The following is a 17,657-nucleotide window of genomic DNA, read 5'->3' as shown; positions in this document are numbered from 1 at the left end:
ATGATAAACATTGCAAGTGCTGACCATTGAAAAGCTATCTTAAAATGGGATGATCAACCTCCCTTACAATCTTTTCAGGCGGTTAACCCACTCTCTGACCGCCTACTCATGTCAGTAGGGAAGGGTGAAGGGTCCAATGTAAGCACAGTCACACTTTTTACTGTTACTTCTGAACTGTTTATATTAACCAATTTTTGTTATTTTTATAGTCCTGTGTGGCCTGAGTGCGATGTCAGTATCTCAGGATCTTCAAAGGTGTCCCAAGCGTTTTTCTCTTCCTACTGCACTTGCATAGATGTTATCTTAGCGGTCCACGTATTTTAGCGAATTCTGACTGCCATCTATACCGAACGCAAAAGTGCTTGTGGGACTCTGAAAAAACAGAGTGCATCACCCAGGCCAGACAGCTCATAAAAACAGTATCTGTCGTTCCCGAACAGACGAGCGATACAATCTGTGTTGCTATTTTTAGTGCGGCCGCCATTAAGCCATCGTTCTTTGAAATATTTTCCAGTCTAACCTCCTGCCGCATTTCTTTCCATGCGTTATGCGCCTTTTGCGGATTCTGTTGGGACTGTTTCCTGCTGGCTATTGTTCTCCTTGCCTACAGCCAAGTGCAAGATGCTTTCTTAGAGGCTTCTCATTTAATGTACAGGCAGTTCAATGTAGGAACTTATAATCTACATAGATACGTGCCTGCAGTCACTGGTACTGACTCACATCAAATTTGTAAGCGCAGACTAATTTATTCCAATTTTACATGGCGTTTTATTTCATGTTTACATTAGTTAGGGGAGAAAGGATCACGTAACACCTACACAGATGTGGGGAAGTATATCATCCACGTATTAAATCGCATCACTTGAATGTTTACCAGCACATACAGCCATTTCTGTGTCGGAAGCACATACTTACTACAATATGGGCATCAAAGTTTCAGCAAGGTTCACCCTTAATCTTCGTGGAACTATTAATATTGCCCAGATCCTAACTCTTACACTGCTCGATTAGTTTCACTGTTGGCAGTAACTCTTCTCTACAGTTTTGTAAAGCGACGTCCATGCATGCCTTTTAAAATACATCATTCCGCAGTAAGTGTAATATCCATTTAAGCAAAGTAGGTATGAGCAAACTCTATATAGCAGAGTACCCAGAGCTGAGCTAAACATTACATTCTGGAATCACTGTTGTGATACCTTTAGCCGTTTATGCCAAGGCACAAGTGTTTATGTTAGGAGGTCCGCGGATGGGCGAGAGTTTTAAGCTCCTTGAAGGGGCTTCCGAGAAGATACTGGCCTCAGCGACTGTACGAAATGGACGCTACATGAACAATATTAGACCCTAGCGGCTGTCCCCCGAAGTTGATTACGTCTCCTAATATAACTGTTGTTTCAGTTGTCTTAAAACCATTTAGCGACTTGTTCTGCCTCGATAGTCATTCACAAAGTTTTTTTCATCTGTATCTTCACTTTAGTTTGAACAGCTCTTAAGATTTGCAACTGGACTTGCTTTCGGTATGCAGGGTAACATGATTCGCCACTGGTGTTGTCTTCTGACCTTGACTTTATTTGTAGCAGTGCTCGTTTTGTATGTTAAATAAGTGCCAATTTGATGACGCTGGAATGCGACATACATTTTTCTTGAAATTATAGTTCTCATAAATCGAGCATTTTCACTTGTCGTTTAGCATATTAAACAACAAAGTGATATGACACACCAAATAATCAAGAATTTCGGACCCAACCTTTCATACCCACTAGTAACGTAATACAGTTCTCTTACGCCATCAACTTTCAGCTTCTCTCAGCGATGTTTATGATATCACGAAAGTTCTTGTAACTATAATTATATAGCACTCCGTCTTCATGCCACGAGTGGCCCATGGGGACCATCCGACCGCCGTGTCATCCTCAACGGATCGTGCAGCCACGTCTCGATCCCTGAGTCAACAGATGGGGACTTTTGCAAGACAGCAACCATCTGCACGAACAGTTCGACGACGTTTGCAGCAGCATGAACTATACATCACAGACAGGAGCTCCTGCGATGGTGTACTCAACGACGAACCTGGGTGCACGAATGGCAAAACGTCATTTTTTCGGATGAACCCAGGTTCTGGTTACAGCATCATGATGGTCGCATCCGTGATTGGCGACATCGCGGTGAACGCACATTGGAAGCGTGTATTCGTCATCACCATACCGGCGTATCACCCGGCGTGATGCTATGGGGTGCCATTGGTTACACGTCTCGGTCACCTCTTGTTCGCATTGACGGCACTTTGAACAGTGGACGTTACATTTCAGATGTGTTACGACCTGTGGCTCTACCCTTCATTCGATCCCTGCGAAACCCCACATTTCAGCAGGGTAATGCACGTCCGCATGTTGCAGGTCCTGTACGGGCCTTTCTGGATGCAGAAAGTGTTCGACTGCTGCCCTGGCCAGGACATTCTCTAGACCTCTCACCAACTGAAAACGTCTGGTCAGTGGTGGCCGAGCTATTGGCTCGTCACAATACGCCAGTCAGTACACTTCATGAACTGTGGTATCGTGTTGAAGCTGCATGGGCAGCTGTACCTGTACACGCCATCCAAGGTCTGTTTGACTCCATGTCCAGGCGTACCAAGGCCGTTATTACGGCTAGAGGTGGTTGTTCTGGGTACTGATTTCTCAGGGTCTATGCACCCAAACTGCGTGAAAATGTGATCACATGTCAGTTCTAGTATAATATATTTGTCCCATGAATACCCGTTTACCATCTGCATTTCTTCTTGGTGTATCAATTTTAATGACGAGTGGTGTAGTTCTCATAAATAGAGCATTTTCAATTGTTGTTTAGCGTATTAAACGACAAGTTGATATGAGACAAAATAATCAACAGTTGTGGACCCAACCTTTCATACCCACTAGTAACGTAATACAGTGCTCTTACGCCATCAACTTTCAGCTGCTCTCAGCGATATTTTTGATATCGCGAAAGTTCTTGTAACTCTAATTGCATATCAAAGCAAAAGAATGGAGAACCATGTTCGTATTCGCTAGCGGTGCCTGACATTTTACCTGACGCTGTCCGCTGACCAGAGGCGCCGAATGTGCAGGCCGAGTGCGTGGCGACGTGCGGCGCCGACGGCATGGTGCTGGTGGACGCGGCGCAGGACTCTTGGCCGCGCGACCTCTCGCTGTACGTGCTGCGCTGCATGTACGACGTGCCGCTGCCGGAGCACGCCGAGTGCCTCGCGGTCGACGCCCTGCTGCGCATGCTCAGCCTCGACTTCGAGGTCGAGGAGCCGGCCAACGTGGAGTACATGTCGCCCTCCGGCCGCGCGCCCTTCATCAAGTGCGGCCGCCAGCTGGTCTCCGAGCTGGTGAGTGTCCCCTAGGGCTAGTGCTTGTCCTCTGTATTTGCTACTGACAAGGGAACCACCCCATCGCACCCCCCCTCAGATTTATTTATAAGTTGGCACAGCGGATAGGCCTTGAAAAACTGAACACAGATCAATCGAGAAAACAGGAAGTTGTGTGGAACTATGAAGAAAATAAGCAAAATATACAAACTGAGTAATCCATGCGCAAGATACTCACAGGGGAGTGTTATGGGACCATTACTTTTCACAATATATATAAATGACCTAGTAGATAGTGTCGGAAGTTCCATGCGGATTTTCGTGGATGGTTCAAATGGCTCTGAGCGCTTTGGGACTTAACATCTATGGTCATCAGTCCCCTAGAACTTAGAACTACTTAAACCTAACTAACCTAAGGACATCACACAACACCCAGTCATCACGAGGCAGAGAAATTTTCGTGGATGATGCTGTAGTATACAGAGAAGTTGCAGCATTAGAAAATTGTAGCGAAATGTAGGAAGATCGGCAGCGGATAGGCACTTGGTGCAGGGAGAGGCAACTGACCCTTAACACAGACAAATGTAACCTATTGCGAATTCATGGAAAGAAGGATCCTCTATTGTATGATTATATGATAGCTTAACAGACACTGGTAGCAGTTACTTCTGTAAAATATCTGATAGTATGCGTACGGAACGATTTGAAGTGGAATGATCATATAAAATTAATTGTTGGTAAGGTGGGTGCCGGGTTGAGATTCATTGGAAGAGTCCATTGAAAATGTAGTCCGTCAACAAAGGAGGTGGCTTACAAAACACTCGTTCGACCTATACTAGAATATTGCTCATCAGTGTGGGATCCGTACCGGGTCGGGTTGACGGAGGAGATAGAGAAGATCCAAAGAAGAGCGGCGCGTTTCGTCACAGGGTTATTTGGTAAAGTGATAGCGTTACGGAGATGTTTAGCAAAGTCAAGTGGCAGACTCTGCAAGAAAGGCGCTCTGCATCCCGGTGTAGCTTGCTGTCCAGGTTTCGAGAGGGTGCGTTTCTGCATGAGGTATCGAATATATTGCTTCCCCCTACCTATACCTATCGGGGAGATCATGAATGTAAAATTAGAGAGATTAGAGCGCGCACGGAGGCTTTCCGGCAGTCGTTCTTCCCGCGAACCATACGCGAATGGAACAGGAAAGGGAGGTAATGACAGTGGCACGTAAAGTGCCCTCCGCCAAACACCGTTGGGTGGCTTGCGGAGTATAAATGTAGATGTAGATGTAGAAAGGATAGTGTGAGCTCAGGAGCGCCGTAGTTCCGTGGTTAGTGTGAGCAGCTGCGGAACGAGAGGTCCTGGCTTCAAATCTTCCCTCGAGTGTAAAGTTTACTTTCTTTATTTCAGCAAAGCTAAGATCTGTCCGTTCGTTCATTGACGTCTCTCTTCACTGTAATTAGTTTAGTGTCTGTGTTTTGCGACCGTACCGCAAAACCGTGCGATTAGTAGACGAAAGTGTGTGCCTCTCCTATGGGAACCAAAAACATTTGATCACAAGGTCATAGGACAACCGATTCCTCCACAGAAAAACACGTCTGATATATTCTATACGACACTGGTGAAGGCATATGCGTCACATGACAGGAATATGTTGTCGATCCACCTAACTTGTACACTTGGCGAATAGGTAAAAAGATTCTTCTAACTTGCCCGATTTAGGTGTTCTTGTGGATGTGAGAATCACTCCCAAAAAAGAGATGAGAAGATAAGAGTTTGTCACATAAACTGCCACAAATGAATGCAACAGTTTCACAGACGCACAGCTTTCCCTGTGCTCTGTAAAAACATATGTGTTTAACGTTTTCAAATTTTTCCGTGTGTAGACCGTCAAATTCTGCATATGTCCAAGCAAATCTGAATATGTCCTGGAATTTTGGGGAGCGAAGTTGATTATGTGTGAATGCCTGAACTTTGATAGTTGCCTGAAAATAAAAAAAGTAAACTTTTCATTATTTAGGTAGTTACGACCCACCGGTTCGGTTTTTGAAGTTTTCTGCATAAGTACGCTAACTTCAACCAGTGCATTTCCTTAACGTATTATGATATCGAAAAAAGGTTCTAAGTTTCCCAAGAATATTATCTAACACCACATGTTAAACATTCCGACGGCCTACTGTGGATAGAAATGATGGGGTGGCCATTGTCGCAGCTGGTATTTTTCGAACCCATAAATTATTGTTTTTCATGGTTTTCTCAGGACCCACCGATGAACAAATGGTTCTTTCGTAAGCCGCGTAAGGCTCTCCTAGACCACGCCTAAATAAAGAAAAATCGATTTGCACAATTTTCCTAGGCTGGTGGAATTGTGTAATGATTAAATTTTCACCCTGTACCGTAGGACATTACAGTATGCCCGTCCTTACGATGGCTATACAAATGGTCGCTGGGCCAAGGGCTATTCAAAACTCTTGATCCTTTGTCTCTGTGATCAATAGAGTCCGAAATATGGCCTCTGGAAAAACCGCATTTCCGCGGGAGACTTTTTGGAACATTTTGGTACCGTGCAGTGTCGTGCAAGGACCGACTCTACAGACAACATATCAAGCTAACATACGCCCATGGACACATATTTACTATGTAGTAAAGAGGATTTTTTGTATTTGACTACAAAAAACCTGTTTCATTTTCGAAATTTAAATTATTTTACATTTTTATTACGTGTGTTTCGTCAATTTTTCTAGTTTCTAACAGAGTAGCATTCTGACAGAATTGTACCATGTAAGATAGTGAGGTCATATATGGATTCGGTACCCATGAAACAAGTAAATCGGTGCTATTACCGCACAAAAAAATTTAAAAACTTTTTTTGTGTACCTATGTAAGCGGAAACGTCTCTTGGCGCACACCAATGAATGTCCGACATTAAAACTAACTGATTTAGCTGTAAACTATCCAAAAAAATTCGTCTTGGAGCTGAGGGCAGACGGTAAAGTCTTAATAGAGCCACTGCAGTCGGCCATAGGAGTACACTGATTGGCGACGGATCTTCTTGTGTCAGGAATCGCCGCCATATCTTTAAACTGACATTCCACGCAAACTTAATGCAGCTGTAATACAGAAAATAGTGTGTAATAACTGGAAGATGACCGAGAAATCTATTCTGCGAAACAAGATTCAAATTCAGTTGTGTGTCATCAAGATGTAAACTTCACTTGCAGACTGACAGACAGACAAATTTCTGGTTTTTACGTTTTGGCTGTCGGAGTTTCTTTATTCATCCTACACAGGCAGCACAAGTCCGTGATGTGAGTCAGCTGAAGGGTAAGGAATTTTCGCTTTGCTTTTTGCTTTTGATCAGTAGACTTTAATTGCGGATGTGGGGTGTTCACAACAAACCAGGTGGAGAAGTTGACTAGTATATAGGGAAGCACGTTGGTGACACAGTTGAGCGGCTTGTTACCTTCGTTCAAATTGATGCACATTGTTGCGAAACTGGTTGTTGTGTTTTTAGAGATATGAAACAGCATACGCCACAAGCTTTAATCGCTGGGGGTACGGATCACACCCCACCTACCTAGAAGTGCGACATTCTGTGGTGAGCAGTGTATATCAGTATGCCATATGAGGTACAGCGAAGACATCTTAGAAAGCTGTTGGAGGAAGTACTGAATGAGGATCATAATGATTGTTACATGACGGAGTTTGTTTAGATTTGGATGACAGTGAAGAAGAAGAGCACTGCAAAGAAAGTGACCGTGCAGCAGCAAGTGATCAATTTGGTGATGATGCTGGAGAAGATATAGCATCCTCCTTTTCGATTCACCAGACAAGTTTATGCTTGGCCAGAAGAAAATATTCAAATTAATGACTACAGCTAAGCCTAATAATATGAGAACGAGGAAGCAAAATACAGCAACTCCGCTTCGTTGTAACAAATTAACTGCTACAAACTGCAAGACTGCTGTAGAGTGCTTCAATGTTCTCATAAAAGCTGAAATAATTCGCTTAATAGTCGAGTGCACCAATCTTTATATATTGATCGCAGTGGGCCCTTCTACCAAAGCAAAAATAGATATCGGAAAACAGATTAAATGGAAATGCAATCTCTCATTGAATTACTTATAACTGCTGGTTCTTATAGAACAGCTGAAATGAATGTGCAAGATCTGCTTTGAAATGAATGTGCAACATCTGCTTTCTTCACAGGGATTAAGATTACAAATATTTCACACCACTATGTCACTGGACAGATTTTTGTTCCTTATGAAGTGTTTGAGATTTGATAATATTCATGCTATGGCACAACGTAAGGAATTGGATAAAGACAGTGGGAGAGAGATATACGGTTACATAGACAGTGACAATGAGAGGGAGGTACTGATTATGAAGACTTGCCGGCAAAGAGAGAATAGGTACAAGGATTTAGAATGTCCAATGTTAAAGGACAGCGAATACGCTTGGATGCAAAATTTTTGATGTGGAAGGCATTATGGGGATTGATGGAGCTCGTTCCCCATTGTTATATCAGTCTTTTAAAGAGACGAGTATTCGCCTTTTCGTGCTGGACAGGACGATTTTTAAGTTGTTATTTAATGTTCTCCGATGAATTCTTGTTGAACGTCTCTGTTGAATGTCTGTGTTAAGCGACCAACATTCATCTTTGTCCATCATGTTGGTATTCCAGCGGACTAATATGACCCTTCCATCAATGATGTAACCTAAATTTTCAAAGAACATTCCCACATGACTGTTCAAAAGTGAGTGAATCTAGAGGTTCATCAAACGTAGTAATTTTTCTAACTTTTCCTGTACACTGACTATGACATAACAATAATACAGGTCTTTTTCTCTGCCAAAGAAGTTACCAACTGTCTGTTCCCGAGGCCACCAACTGCAGAAAATCGTAGGAGCGTCATAAATAAAACTCCTGAGGAAGTCAGTTCCTTACCAACTTACTTCAAATTTTAGACGCTACTCCAAGTAACGTTCTGATAAACATAAGCTATGTATTTCATATATATTGTACACAAATATAAATATAATACAAGAAGTAGAAGACTGTTAGCAAAAACTCTCGAAAAGTTCATGAAAATTTTATTTGAATTTTTACACGATATTCTAATTAACGTTCAGGCAGACGTAAGAACCATATTTTATAATACGTATGATGTATAATTATCGTAAATAAAGGAGAAGCACTGTTAGCGCAAGTGTCGACAATTTCTTGACGATTTACTTGAAATTTTTACGCGATACGCTACTAAACTATCAGATGATAGACGAACAACGTTCGTAATTTTAGGGGAAATGAGTCTATATAGAAAAACGAGTGAACTGATTAAACATACTCTAACCAACGCAGCCTCTCAGAGCAGGTTAAGAGAAAAACTTAGAGAGTCCTTATAAATCAAAAGAGGAATGGGAAATGGAGGCGGACTACCCATTGTTCCTTAAATGTGTTCTTGATAAGGTGATCACAGAGTGACGACGAGAGATGGAAGGAGTGGGTGTAACACGACGGAGTGGGAGAAGAAAGGAATATGGGTAGACTGTCTAGCAGTCGTCAACGATGTTGTGATAGTGTCAGAATCGTTAGAAGAGGTGGTTAACCAAACCACGCAACTACAGGGAGAAGCGACTAAAACATGCCTACAGGTCTCTGTCGAGAAGATGTAGTATATACATGAAACATCAAGGCAGCTCTTAGATGGATGCCAGTAAGTGAATGGAAAATTCATAAGGTAACTGGGAGAATGGATAGAAACCTGGTGAACAAAAAAGGAAGCAATGGGAGCACGAACAAACAAAATGATTTTAGCATAAAAACTAACTAAGAACGCCTACAATAAGAAGAATATTTCGATCAATGTAAAAATGAAAATCATATACACCTCAGATACTCCTAATATAAGAATAGCAGAAGTACTTGATACACTAAACTGGTGTAACTAAAGATCCTCAAGAGGATGTTGGGACCTCGAAGAACAGAAGATGGTCAATAGGCAAGACGAGCAAATCATGAACAGTGAAAAATTAAACCTAGTGTACCTAATGGAAATTTGGGAAAAGCAATCGTCACCGAAGTTAATCTGTCGGTAAAGAGGGAGGAAAGGGTTACATCTACATGAAAGGAAAAATGCAAGTGAAACTGGTGGAAATTAATTTTGAAAAGGGGTAAAGTTAATAAAGAAAGTAAATGTGCGGCCGTTACGTTAACAATTAACTAGCGGTAATTAAATATTTGAGATCTGGGAGAAATTACGGTCGCCAGTCCTATTGACAATTACGAATCATTTTTAAACTCAGTCTCCAGTTCCGCTGTGGGTGTTACAGCTGCCACTTTATAATCGATTTCCGGAACACTGCTTAAGTTGTTCTCACTGACAGTGAATGTATTTTCTGCTGCCGTGTCTACAGCTGATCTACTACTTGTGGGCGCACTCCTTTCTCCTAACACTGGCACACTCTCCCGCCGCTGATTATTCCATACGGAATTTTCATAACGACGACACCTCGGTTTTCTACTGTTATTGGGCCGCCAAAATTACTCCACGCCCGGTCGCCCCCTCACCGGCGCGGCTAATGGTTTCCCTGTCTCGTCCCAGCCGATACGCTCCCCGGATACTGCTGAGGCGGCTGGTCACACCCTCTGGCGTTATTACTATTCTGCGAAGTCCGTATCACGCTAGTATGATACTGGTTTCCGTCATTCCTGGTATTATTTGCATTGTACCGATTGTCCTTACGGCCCGAACCACTATTGTTGTTGCTGTGGTACTTGTTGTTGTTACCACGGCCTCCACCACTGTCGCGATTATTGCGCCAATTGTCCTCGTCCTCAACTCTTTCCAGGAAATCATTAACTGTCCTGTAATAGCTTCCTACGTAGCGTTTTGTGTAATCTGGAGGCTTCTTGTAGAGTTCCCAGACTATTTCGGATTCCGTGCGGCGATCACGCAAATATTCCAACTTGCGGATCCAGCCCTCACAAAACTCCTTCATCGAGCCGCGCGAATTCGCATCGAAAGGCCTCGATACGACAAATTCGCGCCAGACACTTTGTTGTTTTTGCTCTGACCAGTATTCAACCACAAACAAATTTTTAAACTCGTCAAAAGTCAGGTTCGTAATGTTGAGGTTTAAACCCCAACGCTTGGCATCCCCAGCCAACACATCAATAACCGCATTAATTTTTCTCTCATTAGTCCATGATCTGGGTAAAACTCTTTCACAATTTTTAATGAAATCCGTCGCGTGTATACCGCCTTTTTCCAAGGGGTCGAACCGCTCCTCTTTCGTCAACAATTCCGAACTATGTGCAAAGATTGGCACATAGCTCTGTTTTTCGTCAAGTTTCTTTTCTAATGCCGACACTCTCGTAATTACCTGGCAAGTGGTTGTCGCAAGCGTTTCTACTTCCCTATTTTTCACTTCGCAGGTATTAGCCTGCTTTGTCACATTAGTATCTACTTCGGATACTAAAGCCTTTAAAGTTTCCACCTTCTGTTGATCCTCTTTTTTCACTAATTGAATTTGTTCCATCACCTTATTCTCGATTATCGGAGCAACTGCTTCTCCTACACTTTTCTCGATTCTGCTAATTTCGGAATCAAAACGAGTATTTATGCTCGCAATTTCCGCCTGAACTCCTATCATTTCCTGTTTAGGATTACCGATTTCGGTATTAATCATAACAATATCTTCTTTGGTTTATCAACTTTTGTGTTAACAACTCCAACATTGTTGTTAACAACATTAATAGCTTTGTTCTGGTTGTCTAGCTTCCTGTCAATTTTTTCAGACTGAGCTTTAATTTCTGCCGATTGACTCTTGATTTCATTAATCAAAACATTCAATAAATCAGTTAAATTCCCGGAAACTACCGCTTTTACTTCCGTAGGTGGTTCCTCTATATATGTTCTGCCGTATTCGTCATCAAGGGGGTACGGATTTGATTTTCTCTTCCGATTCCGAAACATTTTCTAATGTTTGGAATTCCGTTTCTACTCTTTGTTGCGTTTCGGCGGTCGCGTCTTTCATGCTAGCCGCCTGCCCCTGAACAATGGCTTCCGCGGTGCGTGTTTCCCACTGTTCGACCGATTATTCCGTACCCAAGTCTACCAAATTTTGGTAATTGTTGCCTTCACTCATTTTAATAATTTTTAATATAAATGCCAAATCTCAAATATACTCACACTACTTATTCTCGCTGACGTAACGGCCTGTTCGTAACCAGTACTTTGTTACGAGATTTGCACAATGCAAAATTCGTATCCAGAACAACCTCAAATCTGAAGATTGTCCTGTCACCATGTCGCCACGTGTAACCTCCTCCTTACTTATCGACCTTAATGACAGTGAAAAATTAAACCGCGTGTACCTAATGGAAATTTGGGAAAAGCAATCGTCACCGAAGTTAATCTGTCGGTAAAGAGGGAGGAAAGGGTTACATCTAAATGAAAGGAAAAATGTAAATGAAACTGGTGGAAATTAATTTTGAAAAGGGGTAAAGTTAATAAAGAAAGTAAATGTGTGGCCGCTACGTTAACAATTAACTAGCGGTAATTAGATATTTGAGATTTGGGGGAAATTACGGTCGCCAGTCCTATGGACAATTACTATAGTAACTGAAAAAGAAAGGTTATTACACATATAATTAGCACTAGAAGCGTGGCAACTGAAGGTTGACACGTGTAGTGTGAAAACTGAAAGTTTGTCAGAAGTAATAAATTTCACTACACTGTGACTTAATTTAGCAAAAGAATTAATAAAACCGGAAAATTGAAAGTTAATTTAGTGACTGAAATTAATAGTGAGCTTTCTTTCTGAAGCACATCGAAATTCAGTAAAATACGGTTAGTCTTGGGCTACCTCAACAATCATTTCAAAAGCTTCTTGAATCTACGCAATTTAGAAATAAGAGATTTAACTCTGAACTTGAATTAAATGATTCTGAACAATTAACAATACTAAAATTTAGCACTTACCAAGCTGAGCTGCAGTCACAGGTAAGCTAAAATATGCTAACAAAACTCGCACTCTTAATTTGTCCTTGTGTAATCTAAATATTGCAGCCAGCTATGAATACTTTAACTTAACTTTGAAATTAAAGCAGTGAAATGGAAAGATATTACTTTAATGCTGGCGTCTGAATTTCAACGACACTCGGGTTCATTTCGGAAAAGGAAGGGACCCTGCTTGGTAATGCAATTGGGACAATGAGCTACAAAGGTTCACGCTAAGTTGCTGTAATTTTGTGATGCAACAATTTTAAAAGCTGAGGTCTGTCATACAGTTCTAAAACTTTACGTGCTTCCAGTATTCCTTGTTGGTTGATTGAAGGTTTGAAATCGTCGGTCGAGGAGGTGGCGACAGTCACTCATTGTCGGCCGTCGCTGTTGCAGAAGCTGGATGTTGGCGCGCCTTCTTCTCGACACTGTCACCAGGCGAAACGGGCTCTTGATGTGCGCCAGCTAATGCTTCCCGTCCGCGACGTGTCAGAAACTATCATAGCAAGTCGAGCGCAATTACATGCTGCCAAACCCCGAAAGCGCGGCAACTCGCGGGAGCTTCACACAACACACCTGCTCCACTGCACTACTCCAGCCAGACTCCCCCTGCCCGCGCTCCACGCGATAGAGTTCACTACCAAAGATCCTACACACTTTCGTTCTTCACACGACCTATCGATATATTCGTTCGATAGCATAGTTTTCCCTAGGCAAGACCCAGCGTAAAATACAAATAATATTCACAAAACAAACCAACATAAATGCATAAATATATATATACACAAGTAGTAAAACAATTACAATATATAAAGACACAGAAATGTCATATCTTGAGGTAACAAAACAAGGAAAAATCTATAGTACAATAGATGGAAATAGGAGGATATGCATTTCTGGCGTTACAGTACTTCACCAGGAAATGAAGGAACGTGTTCTTCGGACATCCTTCCAATGGGCGAAGAGTGGCTAATGCAGCAAATAATGCAGTTTCTTGTTAACTAGAGAATCAATTTACGTTGGATCCAAGGAGTAAAAATGTATGTCCCAGAAACGAGATTACAGGTACCGCAGATACACAAGAAATTGATTTTTAAATAAAAACTTCAGGTTTTCACAGGTTTCGATTACCTAAGTAGACCCACAACAAAACGATGGATGGAAGAGCGAAGGCTGCGAAATATGTGAATGAAGGAATATTGGACAAGGAGAAAGACCAGAAGAAAGAAACCTGACACGGAACCATGCGTCCTTCAGATGGTCTAAAAGGAAAGAAGAAAACGCAAATTAGGGGGACATACGCTGTATGTATTTTAAAGCGACGATGTGCAGGTTTTCCGTTGACGGCGACCATGAGAAACGAAATGCAGGCTGTGCTGTTACGTGAAAATATGCCGTTTCATTTTATTTCTAGCAGGCAGATTTAACTATGGTGGTAGGGCCTGTAAACTGTTAGACAAATAGTTTTTCCCATATATACTCTTTCCCTTTTATACGTGATTTTAAACAAAAAGTGTACACAACAGTGAGCTGGTTTATCTTCTTCCACGCCGTCAGTTTTACAGAAAATATTACAGTTGTGTTCATTGATTATAGGCTTATAATTAGCATACTACTGCGGAACCTGAATCTTCTAAAACTTCGTAATCATATCCACTCGCAGCTTACAATTATGTGAAATACGTCATTGAAGCTGTTGTGGTTCACTCGTGAAATGATTTTTTTTGCACATATATATTAATTACACATAAGTATGCGGTTTGCATGATGTTCAGAGTCAACGAGTCAAAAAAAGGATAACTATATAATAAAAACCAGAGAATAAACACTATGGAGCTTTCGTACGGTCTACTACGCCATTGTACCCCGGAATGTAGCTATACAGTGAGAGTCACTACAGAGTTCCTCCCACCAGGGTGAGCGACATTCCTCGTTAAATTTGACATATCATTCAGATCACGTCGTCACGCCTTTCTTGAATCGCCGGAGCTTCTCCTTGGGATCGGTGTCTTCTTCCAAATGCGGGGTAGTAGCGGCTACTGATGTTTCCTGAGTGACAAACGATGTTCGTCTAGCTCCTCTGCAGCTTCCCGTGCGGGAGGATCTATAGTTGCTGCCTCTCCCTTCTTCATGTTCCTTGACGCAGCTTCTTTTTCTGTTGACTGTGTATCCAGAAATGCCTGTTTGATACGGTCAACCGCAACCGTAGTAGGTACGCTATGAATGTCGATCTCGAAATTCCTTCATATGGGGGTTGCAGTGGTCTGCGTACCGCTTAATTACGTAAGAGCACATGTGTACATGTGCCTAAACCGGTAAAGACAAAATTGCGGAGTCCGGTTTGTTCCCGAGGCTGTACTGAACGAAACTGACGTACGTGGGCTCGAAACTTCGTAGCGAAGTCTGACGCTGCAACGGTTTCATCTCGCATATCATGGATGAACTCTCCGGGCAGATGTTATAGAGTGGCCGTACAGCGACTCTGCCAATGTGGCTTGGAGGCCAGGCTTGAAGTTTATTCGCAGTCCAAGTAAAACAATCGATAGAGTTTCTGTCCACTTGCCTGTTGCGTCACAACGAAGATTTTACTTCAGTTGTCGGTGCAGGTGTCCTACCACTCGGTTCGCTGCGAGATGATAAGCGGTGGTCTTTATTCGCTTGACGCGTAGCAATTTGGCATGGACCTTTAATAGGTACGCCTCAAATTTACGTCGATGATCTGTCGTTATTCTCAACGGTACGTCAAAACGCGGAATTCATCTTGCGACAAACGTTTTCGCCATAGTCTCCGCTGTAATGTCTGTCGCAGTTAATGCTTCTGGCCATCTCGGGCATCCGCCCACCATCGTAAGGCAGTAACTGCAGCCTTCGGGCGTTGATAGTGGGCCTACATTATCCAGGTGGATATGGTCAACTCGCTGGCTATGGGTATAAATGTAGCCAGCGGTGCCTCGACTTGACGTGCGATTTTGTTCTTCTGACAGTCGATACACTGTCGGATACCCAATTTTCAGTCGGCGTTGATGCTGGGCCAAATGAAACGTTGTTTAACCTGGTTCGTGGTTCCTCGGACTCCAGGATGCGCTGAAGAGATTTCCTGGGCTCGAAATTACTACCAACAAACGGCCGAGGCTGTATCTTGGTGACATCGCAGTATAACTCCGCGTTCGTGCCCGGTATTGTCACTCTTCTTACTAGGTAACCTGATTGTTGCACAAGCAGTAGACACAGCTCCTCATCGTCTTGTTGCGCTGTTGCCATGACATCAAAATCAATAGCTGCAGCTATGATGTCAACATGCGGCGATGTATGTTCGATTACGTCCATTGCCTCAATCCGGGAGAGTGCGCCAGTGGGTACATTAAGTTGCCTTGTACGCGTATGATTTTGGTTGCAAATAGGCCAATTAAGTCAATATCCGTGAGTTGTCTTGGCGATGCTTCACTTGAGTTAACTTTTAAATCGTAACTTACCGGCTTCTCGTCCATAAAGATACTGACTGAAATGGTGGCATTCCAAAGAATGTTTCAATTTTTCTTAATGCAGCATAGGCTGCGTACAGTTCGTGATCGTACATTGCCCAATGCTGTTGTGAGAGTGACAGGTCTTACCTGAAGAAAGAAAGCGGTTACCAACACCGGGTTGTCCTCTGCTGCAATACTGCTGCAACTGCATTTGTAGAAGCATCAACCATTAATATTAGCCGGCCGGAGTGGCCGAGCGGTTCTAGGCGCTTCAGTCTGGAACCGCGCGACCGCTACGGTCGCAGGTTCCAATCCTGCCTCGGGCATGGATGTGTGTGTCATCCTTAGGTTAATTAGGTTTAAGTAGTTCTAAGTTCCAGGGGACTGATGACCTCAGATGTTGAGTGCCATAGTGCTCAGAGCCATTTGAACCATTAATACTAATCGCATGTTTGCTACAGGGAATGCTGTTGGAGCTGCATCCGCTGTTGCTGTTTACATAGCATTGTAAGCGGAGTCTGCTTCACGCATCCACTGCAGTCTATCGTTTCGCCTATTTGAACCCAAGAGTTCATTCAATGCTGCTATTACCAACGCCTGATGGGACACAAACCGCTGGTAGAAATTCATTTCACCATTAACCAATGGCACCCCATACCATCACGCCGGGTGATACGCCAGTATGGCGATGACGAATACATGCTTCCTATGTGCGTTCACCGCGATGTGACCGAACACGGATGCGACCATCATGATGCTGTAAACAGAACCTGGATTCATCCGAAAAAAAATGACGTTTTGCTATTCATGCACCCAGGTTCGTCGTTGAGTACACCATCGCAGGCGCTCCTGTCAGTGATGCAGCGTCAAGGGTAACCGCAGACAAGGTCTCCGACCTGATAGTCCATGCTGCTGCAAACATCGTCGAACTGTTCGTGCAGATGGTTGTTGTCCTGCAAACGTCCCCATCTGTTGACTCAGGGATCGAGACGTGGCTGCACGATCCGTTACAGCCATGCGGATAAAATGCCTGTCATCTCGATTGCTAGTGACACGAGGCCGTTGGGATCCAGCACGGCGTTCCGTATTACCCTCCTGAACCAAATGTTTGAAATGGCTCTGAGCACTATGGGAACTACTTAAACCTAACTAACCCAAGGACAACACACACATCCATGCCCGAGGCAGGATTCGAACCTGCGACCGTAGCGGCAGCGCGGTTCCAGACTACAGCGCCTAGAACCGCTTGGACAACTCCTGAACCCACCGATTCCATATTCTGCAAACAGTCATTGGATCTCGACCAACGCGAGCAGCAATGTCGCGATACGATAAACCGCAATCGCCATAGTCTACAATCCGACCTTTATCAAAGTCGGAAACAAGATGGTACGCATTTCTCCTCCTTACACGAGGCATCACAACAAAGTTTCACCAGACAACGCCGGTCAACTGCTGTGTGTGTATGAGAAATCGGTTGGAAACTTTCCTCATGTCAGCACGTTGTATTTGTCGCCACCGGTGCCAACCTTGTGTGAATGCTCTGAAAAGCTAATCATTTGCAAATAACAGCATCTTCTTCCTGTCGGTTACATTTCGCGTCTGTAACACGTCATCTTCGTGGTGTAGCAATTTTAACGGCCAGTAGTGTACATTTTGATAGGTTCACTATTAGTCCTTGTGCAAACAAACTTTCAAATATCTAAGTCAGATGCTCAATATCTTCCTCTTCGGATCATATATATATTCTCCGCCATTGCCGGTCCCAAGCCCGGATCCTCATCTTACAAGTGATGAGGGAGGAGGAGGGGGAGGAGTAACAACCTCGTAAAAAAACCTGGGTCCATC

At 43.2% G+C, this 17,657-nt stretch overlaps 1 protein-coding gene across 1 annotated transcript in view; it reads left to right on the top strand.

Annotated features, from left to right (window-relative positions):
• Positions 1–3,133: 3,133 nt before the first annotated feature.
• Positions 3,134–17,657, top strand: part of LOC124775141 (metaxin-2-like) — a 69,666-nt gene continuing 55,142 nt past the window's right edge. Inside the window, exon 1 of the mRNA XM_047249980.1 lies at positions 3,134–3,367. Within this exon, the coding sequence (XP_047105936.1) occupies positions 3,134–3,367 (234 nt within the window). The remainder of the gene's footprint in view (positions 3,368–17,657) is intronic.

This window comes from Schistocerca piceifrons, chromosome 2 (assembly GCF_021461385.2).
Source record: "Schistocerca piceifrons isolate TAMUIC-IGC-003096 chromosome 2, iqSchPice1.1, whole genome shotgun sequence".
Taxonomy (NCBI): domain Eukaryota; kingdom Metazoa; phylum Arthropoda; class Insecta; order Orthoptera; family Acrididae; genus Schistocerca; species Schistocerca piceifrons.
Note: the sequence above shows the minus strand (reverse complement) of the source record. Positions and strands in the feature narration are given on the sequence as shown.